Source organism: Acartia tonsa, chromosome 5 (assembly GCF_053477335.1).
Source record: "Acartia tonsa isolate MP-2025a chromosome 5, ASM5347733v1, whole genome shotgun sequence".
Classification (NCBI taxonomy): domain Eukaryota; kingdom Metazoa; phylum Arthropoda; class Copepoda; order Calanoida; family Acartiidae; genus Acartia; species Acartia tonsa.
In genome coordinates, this window is record NC_137264.1 from 44,989,506 (window position 1) to 45,009,533 (window position 20,028).

General features: G+C 33.8%; 2 protein-coding genes across 27 annotated transcripts in view; one reads left to right on the forward strand and one right to left on the reverse strand.

The window, feature by feature from the left end:
* lap (phosphatidylinositol-binding clathrin assembly protein lap) overlaps positions 1-20,028 on the forward strand; it is a 329,664-nt gene that overhangs the window by 187,315 nt on the left and 122,321 nt on the right. The window lies entirely within an intron of this gene.
* The window catches only part of LOC145319617 (SID1 transmembrane family member 1-like), a 35,663-nt gene that overhangs the window by 6,325 nt on the left and 9,310 nt on the right, over positions 1-20,028 (reverse strand). Inside the window, exons 13-25 of the mRNA XM_080161850.1 lie at positions 19,778-19,899; positions 18,571-18,644; positions 18,097-18,149; positions 17,248-17,302; positions 12,680-12,756; positions 11,893-12,058; positions 11,284-11,347; positions 10,667-10,764; positions 8,640-8,773; positions 7,251-7,337; positions 6,691-6,787; positions 5,265-5,346; positions 1,933-2,027 (exon numbers count right to left, since the gene is read on the reverse strand). Of these exons, the coding sequence (XP_080017976.1) occupies positions 1,933-2,027; positions 5,265-5,346; positions 6,691-6,787; positions 7,251-7,337; positions 8,640-8,773; positions 10,667-10,764; positions 11,284-11,347; positions 11,893-12,058; positions 12,680-12,756; positions 17,248-17,302; positions 18,097-18,149; positions 18,571-18,644; positions 19,778-19,899 (1,204 nt within the window). The remainder of the gene's footprint in view (positions 1-1,932; positions 2,028-5,264; positions 5,347-6,690; positions 6,788-7,250; positions 7,338-8,639; positions 8,774-10,666; positions 10,765-11,283; positions 11,348-11,892; positions 12,059-12,679; positions 12,757-17,247; positions 17,303-18,096; positions 18,150-18,570; positions 18,645-19,777; positions 19,900-20,028) is intronic.

Consider the following 20,028-nt stretch of genomic DNA (forward strand, 5'->3'; position numbering starts at 1 on the left):
ATCAAACTATATAATAATGAAGGGAGGCTACGCCCCTAGATGACAAGCGGTACTTGAGGGAGAGGGGATTGATTGCGACAAATTTAGTCTAAGTAAAAAAAGATTGTTAGGAAATCTCCCCCAAAATAGTTATAAACTTTCCCAGGACATATGATAAGCTTCCCTGTAAAGGAGAACCATATTGATTCAGCAGTTAGCGAGATCCTTAGGTGCAGAGAGATCCTGTTACTTTATCATAAGGATACTCTAGAATAATTTTAGGAAGGAACATTAGAATACTGATGAGATACATAAAAGTTGTATCAAACTATATATTAATAATACCCTGGTATAATTTGAGAAACATGAGAATACTGATGAGGTACATGAAGGTTGTATCAAACTTTATATTAATAATAACCTGGTATAATTTGAGAAACATGAGAATACTGATGAGGTACATGAAGGTTGTATCAAACTATATATTAATAATAACCTGGTATAATTTGAGAAACATGAGAATACTGATGAGGTACATAAAGGTTTATCAAACTATATATTAATAATAACCTGGTATAATTTGAGGAACATGAGAATACTGATGAGATACATGAAGGTTGTATCAAACTATATATTAATAATACCCTGGTATAATTTGAGAAACGTGAGAATACTGATGATATACATGAAGGTTGTATCAAACTATATATTAATAATAACCTGGTATAATTTGAGGAACATGAGAATACTGATGAGATACATGAAGGTTGTATCAAACTTTATATTGATTATAACCTGATATAATTTGAGAAACGTGAGAATACTGATGATATACATGAAGGTTGTATCAAACTATATATTAATAATAACCTGGTATAATTTGAGGAACATGAGAATACTGATGAGATACTTGAAGGTTGTATCAAACTTTATATTGATTATAACCTGATATAATTTGAGGAACATGAGCAGGGGCATCCAAGCTTTTTATTTTGGGGGGGGTAAAATTTGTTGAATGGGGGGGTAAATCGTTTTTTGGGGGGGTAAAATGGCGCGCGAAGCGCGCCGCAAATTTTTTTTACCCCCCCCAAAATTTTTACCCCGGGGGTAAAATTTGCTTGGGGGGGGTAATTACCCCCCCTGAAACCTGTTGGCAGGGGTAAATTTAGTTTACCCCCCCCAAAATTAACCTCGGGGGTAAAATTTTTGGGGGGGGTAATTTAAATTTTATTAAATATATAGTATTAAAAATGCGCGCGCAAAATTGTTTGGGGGGGGTAAATACCCCCTCCTAAATGGTTGGGGGTGCCTACGGCACCCCCAGGGTAGGGGTAAATTTTAAATGGGGGGAGTAAAATGAAAAAAATTTTGGGGGTGCCTACGGCACCCACAAAATCGTTTGGGGGGGGTAATCGCCCCATTACCCCCCCCCTTGGACGCCTATGAACATGAGAATACTAATGAGGTACATGAAGGTTGTATCAAACTATGTATTATAATAACCTGGTATAATTTGAGGAACATGAGAATACTGATGAGATACATGAAGGTTGTATCAAACTATGTATTAATAATAACCTGGTATAATTTGAGGAACATGAGAATACTGATGAGATACATGAAGGTTGTATCAAACTATATATTAATAATAATCTGGTATAATTTGAGGAACATGAGAATACTGATGAGATACATGAAGGTTGTATCAAAATATATATTAATAATAACCTGGTATAATTTAAGGAACATGAGAATACTGATGAGATACAAGAAGGTTGTATCAAAATATATATTAATAATAACCTGGTATAATTTGAGGAACATGAGAATACTGATGAGATACATGAAGGTTGTATCAAACTATATATTAATAATAACCTGGTATAATTTGAGGAACATGAGAATACTGATGAGATACATGAAGGTTGTATCAAACTATATATTTATAATAACCTGGTATAATTTGAGGAACATTAGAATACTGATGAGGTACATGAAGGTTGTATCAAACTGGAAGGTTATATTGGTTGGACAAACATGATAGCTTCCTTTAATTTAAAAGATGTAATCAATTATGAACTTTTAAAAACATACTAAAACAAGGTTATATTTCAGGAAAGCACTGATTTATTAGAAACTAGAGACTTAGCCCCAGCCTCTTGTTCCTTGTTTTTAATAATTTCTTAGCCTGTATCTTTTTATTGCCCAAAAAGGGGAAGAGAGGTTTTCTAACCTTTTTGAATTAAAAACATAAAAAAGAAAATAAACTATAAAAAAGTGAAAAATATAAAACATTTTTATTTTTTTTTTGGGGAGGGGTCATTTTTTGGGGGTGTGGGTGTCCAATCTTTCAAAAATTAACTGAGAAGTACAGCCAAATCAGAGCTGGATCTTTAAATGTGTAGCCGTTGGCGTGGCCGCTGCCGTAGCCGTTGCCGTAGTTGTAGTTGTTGTCGTAGGCGTAGCCGTGGTTGTAGCTGTAGCTGTAGTCGTCGCCACAGTGCTGCTAAAAAAACATGGATTTTTAAATGATTTTACAGCAATGCAATGCCGGCTATCCTAGAAATATGGATATCTAAAATCTTTTATAGCCCACCCAAAAAAAAAATTATTTTCATCAAATAAATCAAATTATATTTTATACAAAATTACTATTTTAATAATACATTTAAATGCTTGTAATATTTATGTATTATTAAGGGCAAGATCCAATGTAGTTGGTACGGCTGGTATGGCCTATATCGTGACGGGGCATGGCACAGCACGACATTGCATGCTCAACCATTCGGCGGGAGAGTAACGTAGAATCTTAATTGCCAAGCACAGCTGGACAGGCAGCCAATACACACAAGACAAAGGGAGAGTCCAATTAATTCTATATAAATAAAGAAATACATTCGATTACTAAAATTTTAAAAATGTAATCATATTCCAACCTTATCCTTATACTAAAGTAACAGGATGTTTGTTTGTCTGTGTGTGTATCTGTGTGTGTGTCTGTACCGAAGGTTCTCGCTAACCGCTGAACCGATCGGGTTCTCCTTAGCAGGGTAGCTTCTCATAAGTCCCGGAAAGGTTTATAACTATTTTGGGGGAGGGTACCACCACCCTCCCAAGAGAAATGACAAAAAAAATCTAAAATTTTTCAAATTTAGAGGAGACTTCAACGTCAAATAAGGTGGTATCGTACATAAAAATTAACTTTAACAAACAACAACATTTAAAGTGCCACTAGAGGCCTCTAGGGGCGTAGCCGCTAGTCAATAATATTGCAGTAATAAATCCCTAAAAGAATTTAATTTAATTTAAGTATATTTATAGTTTTATTATATTAATTTCCTAAAAACTGTCTCTTTATGTAACACAGGCAACATACTTTATTACCCAATACCCATACGTGACAGTTCAATATTAACTAATCATTCCATGCCCGTACGTTATTTTATACATCATATATCATATAAATAAACTACATCCTAACTTTTATAGGTAATTTACTTTTATTTTATTATTTTAAAAAAACACAATTAAAATGTTTTTATGATGTGTGTGTAGCCTCGGCACTGTTCATCATTCTGTTAATAATTTCGTCATCAAGTTCCATCCAGTTTTAGAAATGCTGTAACAGCAGAAGGTTTTTTCCATAAGTCGATAGGTTTAAGATTTGTTGGTTTTGCCGGGCAGTTGAAAAGATGTGTGACATCATGTGGGGGAGTTATTACAGTTGGGACAGTGGTCATAAGCGGATTCTTGAATTCTATACAGATAGCTATTTAATTTTCTTGAAAATCCACTCCTTAGTTGGGCGAGACTTGTTCTTGCTTTCCTTTTCAGGTTCAGTTCACTTTTGTGAACTTCTTGAGGTCGGGTTCCAAGGACTCGATTATTTGAATATTTGGAAATGCATGTTTTGACTACTTTTGTGTGTAGACGTTTCAGACCATTTTTATAAGATGGTTTGTTGGTGATAGGAAGGCATTGGCGAACATTTGACTTGAGATCAGTAACAGTAGACTTCATTTTACGTTGTGGTGGTGGTCTAACAAGGTGTTTCTGTCCAGGGTGGCCGGGTAGGTGCATGGCAAGTACATACTGTTCAGTAAGTAGCATAGCATGATCTTTTATGGGAAGAACTTTAGTTTCTTGGTGTAAATGATCAATACTAGACATGACCAGGCAACCTGTTGCTATCCGTAGGGCTTTGTTTTGTGCAATTTGTAGGTCCTTCCAATTGCTGTCGCTAATGATTGGGCTCCAGACAGGGGTGCCATATTCTAGAACACTTCGTCCGAGAGATTAATAGGTAAGAATAAGATTTTCTTTTTCTTGGCCCCAATCAGATCCAGCAATGGCTTTCATCATATTAATCTTTGGTTTATATTTATCTAAACTTGCCTGAATATGATGAGAAAAATTAAGGTGAGGATCGAAAGTAACTCCAAGGAGTTTTGGGTGTTTTTCAAGAGGAACTAACTTTTCTTTAAGGAAGATTTGTGGATGGTAGTTGGCTTGTTTCCTGTCAGAGGTAAACAGAGTGACAGTTGATTTCTCTGGGGAGACAGATAATTCTCGTTCATCTAGATATTCTAGAAGAGTCTTCATATAATCATTCAGTTTTAGAGATAGTTCATTCAGATCAGTTCCAGATGTATAAACAGAAATATCATCTGCATATTGGATGATCTTGATACCTGCAGGTGGTGATGGAAGTTTAGACAGGTAAAAACTGAATAAAAGGGGTGAGGTTACAGCTCCCTGTGGTACTCCTGTTCTGATGTTAGTTGAGGCCGATTTCTTGGTCCTGAATTGTACTCTTGATTGTCTACCTTTTAAATAACAGTTTTTTATGATAGTTTTTAAATAAAATATTCCATGCCCCTACAATTATTTATACATTCATTAAATAATTATAATTTATATAAACCTCAATTTCAATGGTTTTACATTAAGATTATCAAAAGTAGCTGTTTTTGTGGCTTTAGCAACGCTTTAGCAACACTAACGGACTGTAGCCACTTTTAGCGTTGCCAGCCACGGCTACGACAACGGCAATGTGTTGCCAATATGATTTAAAGATCGCATTTTTTTTAAGTCAACGGCAACGCATGGTTAATATGATTTAAAGATTGCTATTAGGTTGGTGGCTGTACCTCTGGCTACGACTACGGCAACGGCTACGCTTTTAAAGATCCAGCTTTGCTCAGTGGTTACTGAGATCTTTAGCTTCTACTCTGTATTATAGATTATATATTTTTTTCATAATTTTGATTACTCTTTGCTCCTGCCTGACATTACTCCCTCCATGAAGAGGGCTAGACCCATGGAGAAATACAGACCATACTGCTGGGGTACTCCATACTCTCTTTCCTTGATAGATAGATAGATACAGAGGGCTAGACCCATGGAGAAATACAGACCATACTACTGGGGTACTCCATACTCTCTTTCCTTGATAGATAGATAGATACAGAGGGCTAGACCCATGGAGGAATACAGACCATACTGCTGGGGTACTCCATACTCTCTTTCCTTGATAGATAGATAGATACAGAGGGCTAGACCCATGGAGAAATACAGACCATACTGCTAGGGTACTCCATACTCTCTTTCCTAGATAGATAGATAGATACAGAGGGCTAGACCCATGGAGAAATAAAGACCATACTGCTAGGGTACTCCATAATCTCATTCCTAGATAGATAGATAGAATAGATACAGAGTTGGAGTTTTGAAACAAAAATGTCGTCTGTGTTTAAATCAATCAATCAAGATCTTGATATAAAATCTATCAAAATAAAACAATTTTGCGACTTTTTTGCATAAAATAAAAAAACATCAAGTTGCCAATTAAATATCAAAAAAGTATATTTTTCTAATAATTTTAAATGACATGTTATTAAAATATTACTTGTAAGATTTAATAGAAAAATAAAGTTATAATGAGTAGATTATAAAAAGTATTATAAAATTCAACTTATTTTGATTTTTATTTGTCAACTTGATGTTTACAAGTGTTATAATACACGTGGTATTCATAAATCTTTCAAAACCCATTCTCAGATAAATGACCTATTGTTAATAGAAATATCACCTATTTTTATATGTCTTCAGTTAGTATTTGATGTTGGAAGAGACTAGACTAGGACCCATTTACAATTAAGGGGGGGGGGGGGGAGTTCTGACACTTTTGCGTAAACAGTGATTATAGGCTTTGTCTTTGGACTGAGAGGATAGGTTATTAGGGATAAAATCATTCATATATGATGAATTTCCCCCAGATTTAAGATTTTTTGGATAGGCCTCCAGGTTCCGGAGCTCCAGGCCTCCAGGTGGTCTCTGTACAGGTAAAAATTAAAAAATAGATTTTTTTTTTTAAGAGTTAGAAGTTAACTTATAAAACAAAATATACTTCTTTTTGATTGTTATTCACATATTTGAAGAAAAAATATACATATTTAGTCTCATAAGCTGACATCTATCTCTTTAAAAAAAAATTTTTTTTCATTTTTACCTGTAGAGAGACAACCTGGAGGCCTGGAGCTCCGGAACCTGGAGGCCTATCCAAAAAATCTTAAATCTGGGGGAAATTCATCATATAAGAATGATTTTATCCCTAATAACCTATCCTCTCAGTCCAAAGACAAAGCCTATAATCATTGTTTACGCAAAAGTGTCAGAACTTCCCCCCCCCCCCCTTAATTACCATATTACCTTTAATCTATTTTGTCTAAGAAAGCTGTTGTATTTCCATTTCTTTAGGAAGACTAGAAACATAAACAGTGCACCAAACACCATATATCCAAGATTACTAAAAATAGTATTAGTTTATTATTATGATATTTCAGGAATGAAGAAGGGGTAATTGGCATAACACCTTTGACCCTGTTAATAAATCTTGATTGATTAGAGTAAAAACAATAGAAGGGGGAAGGGGTTAAATAACTGTATGTCCCAGCCCAGGACCCTATGCCGACTTTTCATTGAGTCTTTGAAAATCAACCAATAGCATCGGGAATATTAACACAGCCAAGTCGTTACAATATAGCAGAAAGCAATTTGCTAACAGACGAAAAAGGTCCCCAACAAGGGGATCCAGGTATTTGTCTGGTTATACATCTAAATATATAGATTTATTGTTTGTTTAAATGTTTATGTTAAAATTTTCAACCAATAATTTCAATGATTAAGTAGGGTTAATATTGTTAATAATCATTTTCAAACCTTTTATGTCTGATGACATAGTAAACAAAATGTTGTAAATGATATCTTACCTAAAAACATGGTTAAAATCTCTCATAATACTGACAGGCTTTCTACACAGATCATTGTAATAACAAATATCTTGATTTCCAGTATTCCTAAGCAAGCAAGATCATTAAAATAACTTTCAAAATTTGGGGAATAGTCCCTTTCGTGGCAACGCCTCTTGAGGGGCGTTTCATTGTAGCTTTTCTCCTATTTCTAGCCCCTGCATGGGGCTCTACCTCTGTGGGGAAATCAACGAACATAACCTAACCTAACCTAAAATAACCTATCAAAAGCTACTGTAAAAATACGATGAAACGCCCCTTAAGAGGCAAGAAAGGGACTTTACCCAAAATATATCATACACAAACTTTTTGAAGACTATTGCTGTACGTGTCGTACAGGTCTTTGGGACCATAACGAGAAAGCAATTCTAAAAAATATTTAGCTGGAAAGGTAAAATCAAAATGCCTTTTTCAAAAAAACAGAAAAATTTCTTATTTCTGGTTGACTCTTTGTTATTTGCTAAAAACAAACAACAATTTCCTTGTGGAATTTTGACCAATATTTCTGTTATATTCTAAATTGGCTACTGCAGATCATTCTTACCTCTGATTGGCTAATGTCAAAAAACATATTTCTATATTCTTAGCTACTACAAATGACTCCGACATCTGATTGAATAAAGTCAAAACAAACATATCTCTTATTAGCTACTATAATACAGATTATTCTTTACTCTGATTGGCTAAAGTTAAAACAAACATATCTCCTATTGGCTACTAGAAATTATTCTTACCTCTAAATTGGTAATCTAAAAAAATATCTCTTATAGGCTACTACAAATGATTCTTACCTCTGATTGGTTCAAGTCAAGACAAACATATCTCTTATTGGCTAATACAGATTATTCTTAACTCTGATTAGTTGATACATATCACAACAAACATATCTCTTATTAGTTACTACAATTGAGTCTTACCTCTGATTGGCTAATGTCAAAACAAACATATCTCTTATTAGCTACTACAAATGAGTCTTACCTCTGATTGGCTAATGTCAAAACAAACATATCTCTTATTGGCTATAATACAGATTATTCTTAACTCTGATTAGCTGATACATATCACAACAAACATATCTCTTATCAGTTACTACAAATGAGTCTTACCTCTGATTGGCTAATGTCAAAACAAACATATCTCTTATAAGCTACTATAATACAGATTATTCTTAACTCTGATTGGCTAAAGTTAAAACAAACATATCTCCTATTGGCTACTACAAATTATTCTTACCTCTGATTGGTAATTTCAAAAAAATATCTCTTATAGGCTACTACAAATGATTCTTACATCTGATTGTTAAAGTCAAGACAAACAAATCTCTTATTGGCTACTACAAATTATTCTTACTTCTGATTGGCAGAGAAAGTGAAGACCATTTGAAGAACAGGCAGAGAATAATAAAGACTGATTAGCAGGGCTATTCCAAGGTACAGTTCAGATTTCTGGTAAATTGACTTACTTCGAGTTGGGTCGTCTAATTTCTAAAATAAAGATAATTTAGGATTTTACAAGATATAATCACCTGGTATATGTTAATTATATCCTATTATATAATGTAGCTATCTTTTTTTTCTGTCAGCAGCAATGGATACAATTTTGATTTTCTATTCTTAAAGGTCAAATGAGGTATATAAATATTTTGAGGACGGGTGTCTGTCTGTGCCCTTCAAAGAAAAATCACCACTTGAATAAAAAAAATTTCCCCCCTCGAAAAAAAAATTATTTTCTCTTCAACCCCCCTTCCCTAAAGTGTCTAATAATAGTACATTAGGGACATTTTCTATTTCTATATAATGAACTAGCGGCTTCGCCCCCAGCCTCTAGGGGCTTTGCCCCAAGAGGTGATCATAAAAAAAGCAGGGATAAGGGATAGGAAACCTGGCCATAAATTAGGTCTCGGCCTGGTTTTGAAAGGGATCATGCAACTTTTACCATTTGCCTAATTTAATGACCTTACTGGCGGAAGGCTCATATTGGCTACCGCTCTAAACCAATAGTGTTCTGTGATTTGGGCTTGTTTTGTATCAACCAATCACCAATTGGCGGCGCCAATTGGTGATTGGTTGATACAAAACTATCCCAAATCACAGATGGCGGAAATTTTAAAAGCAGACAATTCTAGAAAAAATAATGATTTCGTCAGCTACGAAAAAATAAATATAAATGGTGTTATATAAATCACATTAGTTTAATTATTAAATCTGCTTAGAGTTAAACATTAAAAAAGGGCCATATAGAAAAAACAAAAATAATGGGATTATTTTTTTGGAAAGAAGGTAGCTACGAATTTTCATTTGGTAGTTTATAAATTAGATGATGTATTTTGAATTTTAAAAATTTAGTACGGAATTGATACAACACCTTAACCCTAATTTTTGTACAATACAACAAGTACAGATATATCATTACATTATAGTATCCAAAGAACTTGATAGAATGTTACCCAAGTGCATATTTATTTATTTATTTTGAATTTTAATTAGCAATGAAATTTTCAAATAAAATTTTTACTCATTAATAAAAATGCAAATAATACAAACTAAAATCTGTCTGAGGGAAACCCAACGATAGCTTTCTGACAGTTCAAATTACCAAAGTAAAAGATAAAAAATTTTGGGAGAGAAAAAAACTTCATTTTAACAAAAGCCATTAATATATAGGTTTATAAAAAGTTATGTTTTTTACTTTAAACTAGCTACCTGAATTTGATTCTATACTTTATCTACACACACACACACAGCTTTTTTATTAGCATTTAGGACTAACCACTGCGTCATCCCAAAACTGGTTTATTAGGCCTAGGCTTGAAATAGGCCTGAAATAATATTTTCCTACGTTTCCCATCCCTTATCCCTGAAAAAAAGTTAAGGTGAGATTAGTAAAAAAAAGGACCAAGGAAATCTTCTACAAAAAAAAATGGAGGTGATTTTTTTTTTTTTTTTGGGGGGGGGGTTGGGGGTGTCTCACCCCCTAAGAAAATAGCCTAAAACCACCACTGGACCAGTAGGTATATTCCCTGAATAGTAGAATCAGATCGGTTCAGTGGTTGCCTCAGACGGACGGACAGACATCAAGCTACTTTTGTATTATAGATAACACGTCCAGGGGAGAGTTGTAAAGGGGCAATAACCCCCCCGCACCCAATACAATTTTGTGGTGCCCACGATTCACAGATTATTACGCGGTTATTTACCATTTTCAAAATGTAAGTTACAATTAATGGTTGAAACGTTTGGACACTCATCTAAGTGAACAAACAATCAAAATACATTAATAGTGTCCAAGGATATAAAGCCAACGAAGACATCGTTATTATAAGACTCTGGGGACTAGAGTAATAAACAGCACAATGTCCCCTCCCTGCCTGCATTTACCTTACAGAGATCAGGTATTCTGAGATCAGTTTTGAGCCGGGTGGCAACTTTTTCATCAACCTCATCCTCCGATTGAAATACGGTTCCCTTCAACTCAGCTAAATACATAGAAGATGGTTGATATCATTAGTGGAAGGGAGGGGGATTAGGGGATGTATGCCTGGCAAGAAAAATATTCCTCTATCACAATTAGACAGGTAGATAGATAGATAGATATATAGATAGATAGATAGATAGATAGATAGATAGATAGATAGATAGATAGATAGATAGATAGATAGACAGACAGATAGATAGATAGATAGATAGATAGATAGATAGATAGATAGATAGATAGATAGATAGATAGATAGATAGATAGATAGATAGATAGATAGATAGATAGATAGATAGATAGATAGATAGATAGATAGATAGATAGATAGATAGATAGATAGATAGATAGATAGATAGATAGATAGATAGATAGATAGATAGATAGATAGATAGATAGATAGATAGATAGATAGATAGATAGATAGATAGATAGATAGATAGATAGATAGATAAATAGATAGATAGATAGATAGATAGATAGATAGATAGATAGATAGATAGATAGATAGATAGATATATACCTGCTGTAGCTATCTGAGCATAGTCAGCCTCATGATAATCTTCTACCATTTCTCCTTGGCCCTCCTAAAAAAAAAAATTTTTTTAGCGATTTATCTTGGGAGGATGGTGTTACCCCTCCCCAAAATAGTTATAAACCTGTCAAGGACCATGGGAAGCTACAATGTAACCGTATGAGTTTAGCGGTTAAAGAGATCCTTCAAAACAAACAAACAGACAGATAGATAGATGGACGGTGATCCTGTAACTTTTATTAAAAGATATATGTATTTGCTTTAATATATAAAGCGCCATTATTTTCAGGTAATGATACGACCGTAAAAGGGTGATTATAAAAAAGAAGCAATTTACTTTACAGGGATAAGACAATGACAAATAAATTGATATACATACTCAATGATAATACACAATATTACCCCTCAGTAGGTTACATTTGGTGATTGAAACGTTTTGACACTCAAATTTATAAAACAACCAATCATAATTCGATGAAAGTCCCCAAAGATGTTAAGTCAACGAATCAAAAAACATTATCATGAAAATGTGAGGACTAGTGTAATAAATAGACCAATGTCTTCTACCTCCCTGATAACTTTCAGAATTGCACAAACCTTCTGATTATCTTCTTGATGATGTGGGCTACCAGGTTCACTTGTGAGATCCTCGGGGTTAGTTCGGACTGTGTAGGTTACTTCAGTCAGGTTTTCATCTACACTTTCTTTGGGTTTTGGTGGCTCTTTGGTTTTAGGATTTGTATTTACTTCTTTGTTTGATTCCCTAAGAACAAACAATGCTTATTTTTTTCATATTCTTCTGAATTTAAAAAGTGATGTCAGTCCGTCCGTTCGTTTGTACCTTAAGATCTTGCTTACTGCTGGGCCGGTTAGGTTGTTATTTTCCGTAAATACTTACCTTTTTGGGCCCTTTGATGGTTGTAGCCTATATATTGGGGAAATAGACACTACAGGCTAGAGGAAAAACCATAGGTTATTATATATTCTATTATTTTCATTTCTTGAATCAATTTTATAATTAGTACATTACGTTATCTTACTTATAATCAGTATGACCTTATAATAGCACTTGATACAAATCAACATATAGTGGCAAATAAAAAAATCTCTTGGTAAATTTACGAAAAATTTTGTGAAATTAGAAAAAAAACGCTCACAATTTAAACCGCAAAAAGATAAATCTGTTTTAATGTGTTATAAAATATGCACTCTCGTGGTAGGGCAAAATTCTCCACAAGTGCTTGGTCTCGAACTGTAGTGCTTTTGAGAGGTGACAGTTTCAAAATTTGACTCAAAATTGTGAGGATTATAATTAAAATTGTGGGCGATTGGGTTTTTCTTTTCAACCTTTATGTTAAAGTATATTCATAAATGATATTTTAACCTATTGAATTTTGTAGAAATAGGACCTACTACAGGATCAATTGTATTTTCCAGTCCATCTCTTACTCCATACCCGTCCTAAACAATAGATAGATACTATATAGATAGATAGATTGAAAAATAGATAGATAGATAGAAACAGGACCAACTACAGGTTCAATTGTATTTTCCAGTCCATCTCTTACTCCATACCCGTCCTAAACAATAGATAGATACTATATAGATAGATAGATAGAAACAGGACCAACTACATGTTCAATTGTATTTTCCAGTCCATCTCTTACTCCATACCCGTCCTAAACAATAGATAGATACTATATAGATAGATAGATTGAAAGATAGATAGATAGATAGATAGATAGAAACAGGACCAACTACAGGTTCAATTGTATTTTCCAAACCATCTCTTACTCAAAAAAAGGTTATCTCAAAAAAACGCCTATCTAAAATACGCATATCTCAAAAGATACATCTAAAAAACGCTTGTCTCAGAAAACGATTTTCTCATAAAATGCCTATCGTAGAAAATGCCAACTACATAATTTGCGTTTTCTGAGATAAGAGTTTTTTGGGATTAACCAACAAATAATTATTGTTTTTTTTTATAAGCATCCAACGTTTGGTCGAATTATGCTGATTGATGTCACAATATATGTATCATATGTCCACTTTCTTGGAGACTAAGCTGCTTTGATTTTTAAAGATGCGTTGATTATGGATGATATACATTAAAAAGTTCAATAGTAATTGTTAAGCTTTAAAAATCCAGAAATTAAGTGTTATTTTTCTACATATAAAGTGATCAATAAAGTTGTGAAATCGGAGTCAAGAATCTGGTTCCTTCAAAATTGCATAAAGTTAAAAATTGTACCTAACAACTCAAAAGTTAAGATCAATTTAAATGAGCGAATACAAGTTAATACACAAAGACAAATAAGTGAAAATTTAGAAGCTGTTAGCTTGGAAAACTTAAAATTAGGCTTGCAAGATGAAAAAGTACACTTACAACATTTAAAAACGAGTTAAGGGCGGAAAAAGTGTCTTTGCATAGTTTAATTAGCGAGCCTCAATTACACCTTTTTGTTGAGGAGCGCATTTCTAGTGATAAATCAAGATTACATAAACAAGTAGCTAACAAACATAGACAGAAATTATGTCACCTCCTAAGTAAAGAAAATAGACAAATACCAAACTTTTTACAGCGAGATTGTAGCCATAATGATTCTACAGCAAAAAAATCTCGTAAATTTGTTAAGAGAAATAAATATAGACGCAAAAAAGTTAAAATTGACAAAAGCCTCAGAAACTCTCTTGTTACAAATTATAGTGATATTCCTCTGTCTAGAGACATGCAGAGTTTGCTTAATAGGGGCCTTAACTATAGTGTCACCCCAAAAACAGTTAATACAACAAATGTTATAGCTGGGTTTGATAAGCTACGTAGAACCATGGCATGGACTGAAGAATTTTACAAAACTGACCCTGATTTTGTCCCTGATAAAACTTACGTGAAAAAACCTTGGAAACCTGTTAGTACCAATCTTCCCACAAATGCTGCAGCACCTGAACTCAACACCTTCATTAATGGGTCTCTTAACTGCGTGCTTGGATCTGATCTCAACAAGATACATGTAAATCTACCTGAACGTGAACAGAGAGCCATGAAGCAATTGATTTCTTTGCAAAAAGATCGCAAAATAGTTATCAAGGCTTGTGATAAAACAGGTGGCTCTGCAGTTATGAATACCTGTGACTACGTGGATTCAATGAACACAATTTTGAATGCCACACACAAAGACCCAGATGGTACAGAGCACAAGTATTTTGAGCAGTTAGATCCAAATATAGCTAGCCAGATGTTATTTAATGACTTGGATAACCTCAAGAGTGAAGTTAATAATGCTCTTAATATGCAATGGATCGATAAAGAGCAGGCTAAATGGCTGGTCCCAGACGAACCTAAAGAGGGCCGCCTTTATGGTCTTGTTAAAGATCACGTGGCCAAAGAGAAGTGGCCACAGAATAGCAAAATTCCCCCCCTGCGACCTGTAGAAAGTGCATCTGGTACCACTTTTGAAAACTGTTCACACTTTGTTGACATGCACAGTAACGACATTGTTAAAAGCCTGCCGTCATACTGGCAAGATACACCTGACATGCTGCGTTTTTTTAAGTCAGAGAACGATGCCGGACCGCAGCCGCCTGGCACAATTCCGGTCACCTTGGACGTACAGTCTCTATACACAAATATACCAATTCAACAAGGTATAGAGACTTTCCGCTACTTTTTGAACCAGAGACAAGATAAATCTGTACCAACATCGTTCCTGATTATACTTCTTACATTTGTCCTTACGTGTAATATTTTAGTATTTAATAATACTTTCTACCTACAGACTATAGGCACCGCGATGGGCTCAAGAGTCGCCCCGACGTTCGCGTGTTTATTTATGGCTGGTGTAGAGCAATTGGCTCTTAAAAGATGGAAAGGCCTACAACCCCGACATTTTCGCAGATATATTGACGATATATTTTTCTTATGGAATGGTAGTGAAAATGAGCTTTTAAAATTTATTAAACATTTAAATGATTTCCATCCATATCTTAAGTTTACAGCCAGTTATGATTTCACCAAGAAAACCGTTGTTTTTTTGGATACAGTTATTTCTGTGACAAAGGATAACTTTATCAAAACTGACCTTTATGAGAAACCGGGGCGAAAATGCAACTATCTTTCGCCCTTATCCTGTCACCCCTCACACATTACAGAAAATATACCTTACTCATTAGCGTTAAGGCTAAAACGTATTTGCAGTGAAAATTTAGATTTTTTAAACAAATTAGATTGTTTGAAAATAAAGCTTTTATCACGTGGTTATAAAGTTAATTATATAACAAAAGCTTTTGATAAAGTGAAAATTATTGATAGAAATGTTGCTTTACAAAAAGTTGCTAAGCAATCTGAAATAAAACGCCCAGTTTTATCTTTACAATATGACCCCCGTTTACCCTCTATTTCAAATATAATTTTTAGATTTTGGAAAGTTATGGTAAAAAATCCTAGACTAAAAAGAATTTTTCCCCACCCACCGATGATTACGTGGACTAGGCCAAAAAATCTCAGAGAATATTTGATTCGAGCTAAACTTCCTGTTTTAAATGATCGAAAATCAGAGAGAAAAAAGATTGGTTTTAAACATTGTAATAGAAATTGTAATCTTTGTAAACATTCACCCAGATTTGCAAATTATTTAACATCATCAACAACAAATGAAAAATTTCCTATTCTCTCTAGTATGAATTGTTTATCTTCTAATGTAATTTATTGTATAACATGTGTTAAACAATCTGGCAATTGTAGACTAAAACCACAGTACATTGGCAAAACAAAAAATCGTATTTGTGATAGATTTAATGCCCATAACAGTTCCATTAAACCAAATTCAACTAAAGCTGTAGGTATTCATTTTTCTTCTAATGGACACCAGCCCAATGATTTTCAAATGGTGCCATTAGAGCAAGTGCAGAGTAATGACCCTTGGATTTTGTTATCTAGAGAAAAATATTATAATCGTAAATTTGACCCTGTATTAAATATTAGAATGTAAAATGCAGTTGCAATGTTTTTAAAAAAATGAAAATAACAACCACACCACAATCCCCTCTTGCTACGCCCATTCAAAATCTTCAACCCTTTCTTTCAGCTGTTTTTTTTGTTTGTTTTGAAATGGTCTGCTGTTAGACCATAAATAGATATGTAGCGGGAGTGTAAATATGTTTAAAATGTCAAAAAAGTTTATAGGTATGTGTTTTTATTAATATGAATTATGAAAATTTAATTTTAACAGCATTTCTAATTACATAACCTTTTATAAAGATGCGATGCATCTCTACAATTCTTCAAATCAAAAAGAAAAAAAGAAACGTTAAATATCTTATTCAGATTCTTCAAAAATAGACTTTTTGTATGTATTATTTACTGATTTGTGTTTTTTTTTCCTTTACAGGACGATTGAGAATGATAACCTTAGTTATTGAAATATATATATGGCCTGTACAAAGATGTTAGTTTGATAAAGTAGTCTTGGGTTGAGATGGATCAATAGCTTTTAAAACTATCCAGAAAATTAAATCTGAAAATAAAATAGTTTAAATCTATATGAAGATAACTAAAATAGAACACTCTATAGATTTAGTTGTTATTGAGATCTTAAGCTTTAGACAAAATCCCTTACTACTTTATATTATACTAGCGGCTTCGCCCCTAGCCTCTAGGGGCTTTGCCCCAAGAGGTTTTATCAAACTAATTTTTCGTGTTTTAGATTTTAAAGAAAATTGAAGAAAAAAAATTGGGGGGGGGGTATTTTTGATTTTTTGGAGGGTTAGGGGTGTCTCACCCCCCAAGAAAATAGTTATAAACCTTCCCGGGATCTATGAGAAGCTACCCTGTAAAGGAGAACCCGATCGGTTCAGCGGTTAGCGAGATCCTTCGCTACAAAAAAACAGACAAACAAACAGACAGACATACATCGTTCTACTTTGTATTAGAGAAGGATTAAAAATGATTACCAATTTAGATTTAGTAGGAGTTGACTGCTCAGACATTCGTCTTACTATTCTTTCACTAAAAAAAATATTTTAAAAAGTCTAAAAATATTTAAACTCAGGGATATAATTGGATAAGACAATGACCGATAAATTGATGTTCATCCCTAATGATGATACACAAAATTATCCCATCTGTAGACTGCAATTAGTGGTTGAAACGTTTGGACACTCAATTTTATAAAACAACCGATCAAAATTGATTAAAATTCCTCAAGGTTGTTAATCCAAATAATAAGAAAACAATAATATAGAACTTTGGGGACTAGTTTAATAATCGGCCCAATGCCCCCTCCCTCCCTGGTTTAATCTGATAACAGATATGAAAACATTAATATAGAACTTTGGGGACTAGTTTAATAATCAGCCCAATGTCCCCTCCCTCCCTGGTTTAATCTAATAAAATATATGAAAACATTATTAAAGAACTTTGGGGACTAATTTGATAATCGGCCCAATGTCCCCTACCTCCCTGGTTTAATCTGATAAATTACCGAATATTCAAGGATGGATAATAGTTATTTCTCGCATCGTATTATAAACAGCTTTCCGCGGATATAGAATGTGCAATTATAAGATTGAAACCAGTTTTTTTAGACCCGAGGTGCCGAAGGTACGGGATAAAAAAACTGGTTTTAATCTTTTGATTGTACATTTTATATTCGTATAAAGCTGGATATAATACGATGCTAGACATAGTTTTTTCGTATGGATCAGAACCGGTTCCTATCCACCGGATTCGAATGAATACGAGAAAAAAAACATATTTCTATACATTTTATTAATGAAGTTGAATAAATATAAAAAAAATACCCAAATTTATTAAATTCTTCTCTAAACTGTGCTTCCATTTCAGTCATCTTAACCTACAAAAATAAATTATCCATGTGAATGTTTTTGTTGATTTTTCTTTTTTATTGACAAATTTTAAAATTTGGAAAACAGGATTTCTGCAGTATGGCTACAAAAACGATGGATATCCGCCAGTTCTCAGCCATACTGATAAATCATGTATAACATCGTATTATAGCCAATTTTCCACGAATATTAAAAAAATCATAAAATCAATACATGTTGAGGTTTTGTTAACCCGGGACTTCGTCCCCTCGAGGCTAGCAAAACTCGTTTTTGTTTTAAAACTTTTCATTTTAATATCCACGGCAAGCTGTCTATAATACTATGTGATACATTACTATTCTTACTTAGTACTCAATGATCTTGTTTATCTAATATAAAATTATCATTGCTGTGCTAACAAATAACTCTCCAAATGAAAGATTGGTTTACCTTAAATTTTTGAAAATCTTCATAATTGTATTTGAATTCTATGATGGATATTGTGATGGTCACCAAAGCAATAACTAAAAAATTATAATAACATTCAAAACAGGGATCTTAGTGGATAAGACAATGAACGATAAATTGATTTAGATTCTATATGCATCTCGTAGATTTTACTTCTTGGTAGAAAAAAATGTATAGTTTAAACCAACCAATCAAGTAAAACATTTTTTAATATAACAAATGTTTTTGTGTAATTCACAATCTACTCCCCCCCCCCCCTACATTTACACACTTGGTAAACAAAGCTTTGTCTTCCTTACTATCTATAATACAAAGTAGAATAATGTCTGTCCGTCAGTCCGTCCGTCCGTCTGAAGCTTAAAATCTCGGTAACCACTGAACCGATTGGATTCTACTCTTCAGAGTATATACCTACTGGTCCTGAGGTGGTTATAGGCTATTTTCTTTGGGGGTGGGACACCACGAACCCCCCCAAAAACAAAAAGATACCACCCCATTTTTTTAAGGCAATTATTTTAAGATTAATGCAAAATTAATGGTCGCAGCACCAGAAGTACTTAATATTGTTTTTAATTACCACTTGGAGCAAAGCTCCTACAGGCAATGGGCGAAGCCGCTAGTCCTTATAATAAAGTAACAGCATGTCTGTCTGTATGTTCCTAAGAATCTCGCTAACCGCTGAACCGATCGGAATCTCTATAACAAGGTAGCTCTCTCATAGGTCCTGGGAAGGTATATAACTATTTTGTGGGAGGGTATCTCCACCCTCCCAAGAGAAATCACAAAAAATTTATATTCTCGCTTTTGCCTTGAGACTTGAAAGCAACATATTCAAATTATAATAGTAAATAACATTCCCGAATTGTTTTTCTCTTAAACTTTTTTGAAATGAAAAAATGAAATTGTAATTAAAGATTTTGAAACAAGCTAAATAAAATATAAAAATGTGGATCAAGTGCAGTTCAAGATAAAATGTTACTGGTAACGATTATCTCCCAAAATTTATGAACTTTAAGGGGTGCTTAATCGTACACCGCTTTAAACGGTGTGCGGACATGACATGTTAGTTCATTCGTTTGGCAGCTAGCAGCCTTTAAAAGTTATGTATTTTGAAGATAATCGTTACCAGGAACATTTTATCATAAACTGCATTAAATCCTAAATTGTAAAAAAAATCATATTTGATTACCTCCATAAGAAGCAATAATGGTCATACAGGCGCCTGCGTACGTAGCCTCGGACCCGTTAGCTTCGATTTGAACATTCAGCCGTTTCCGAGGATTTGTCACGTTAGCATTGAAGTTATGGCACCTTAATTAATTATTATTAGCTGTCAAACTAAATTATACATAGATATTATGCCAACGCTGGATAAGAACCAGTTCTCGGCCATACTTAAAATCCTGTATCGTATTATAAACAATTTTCCACGGTATCAAA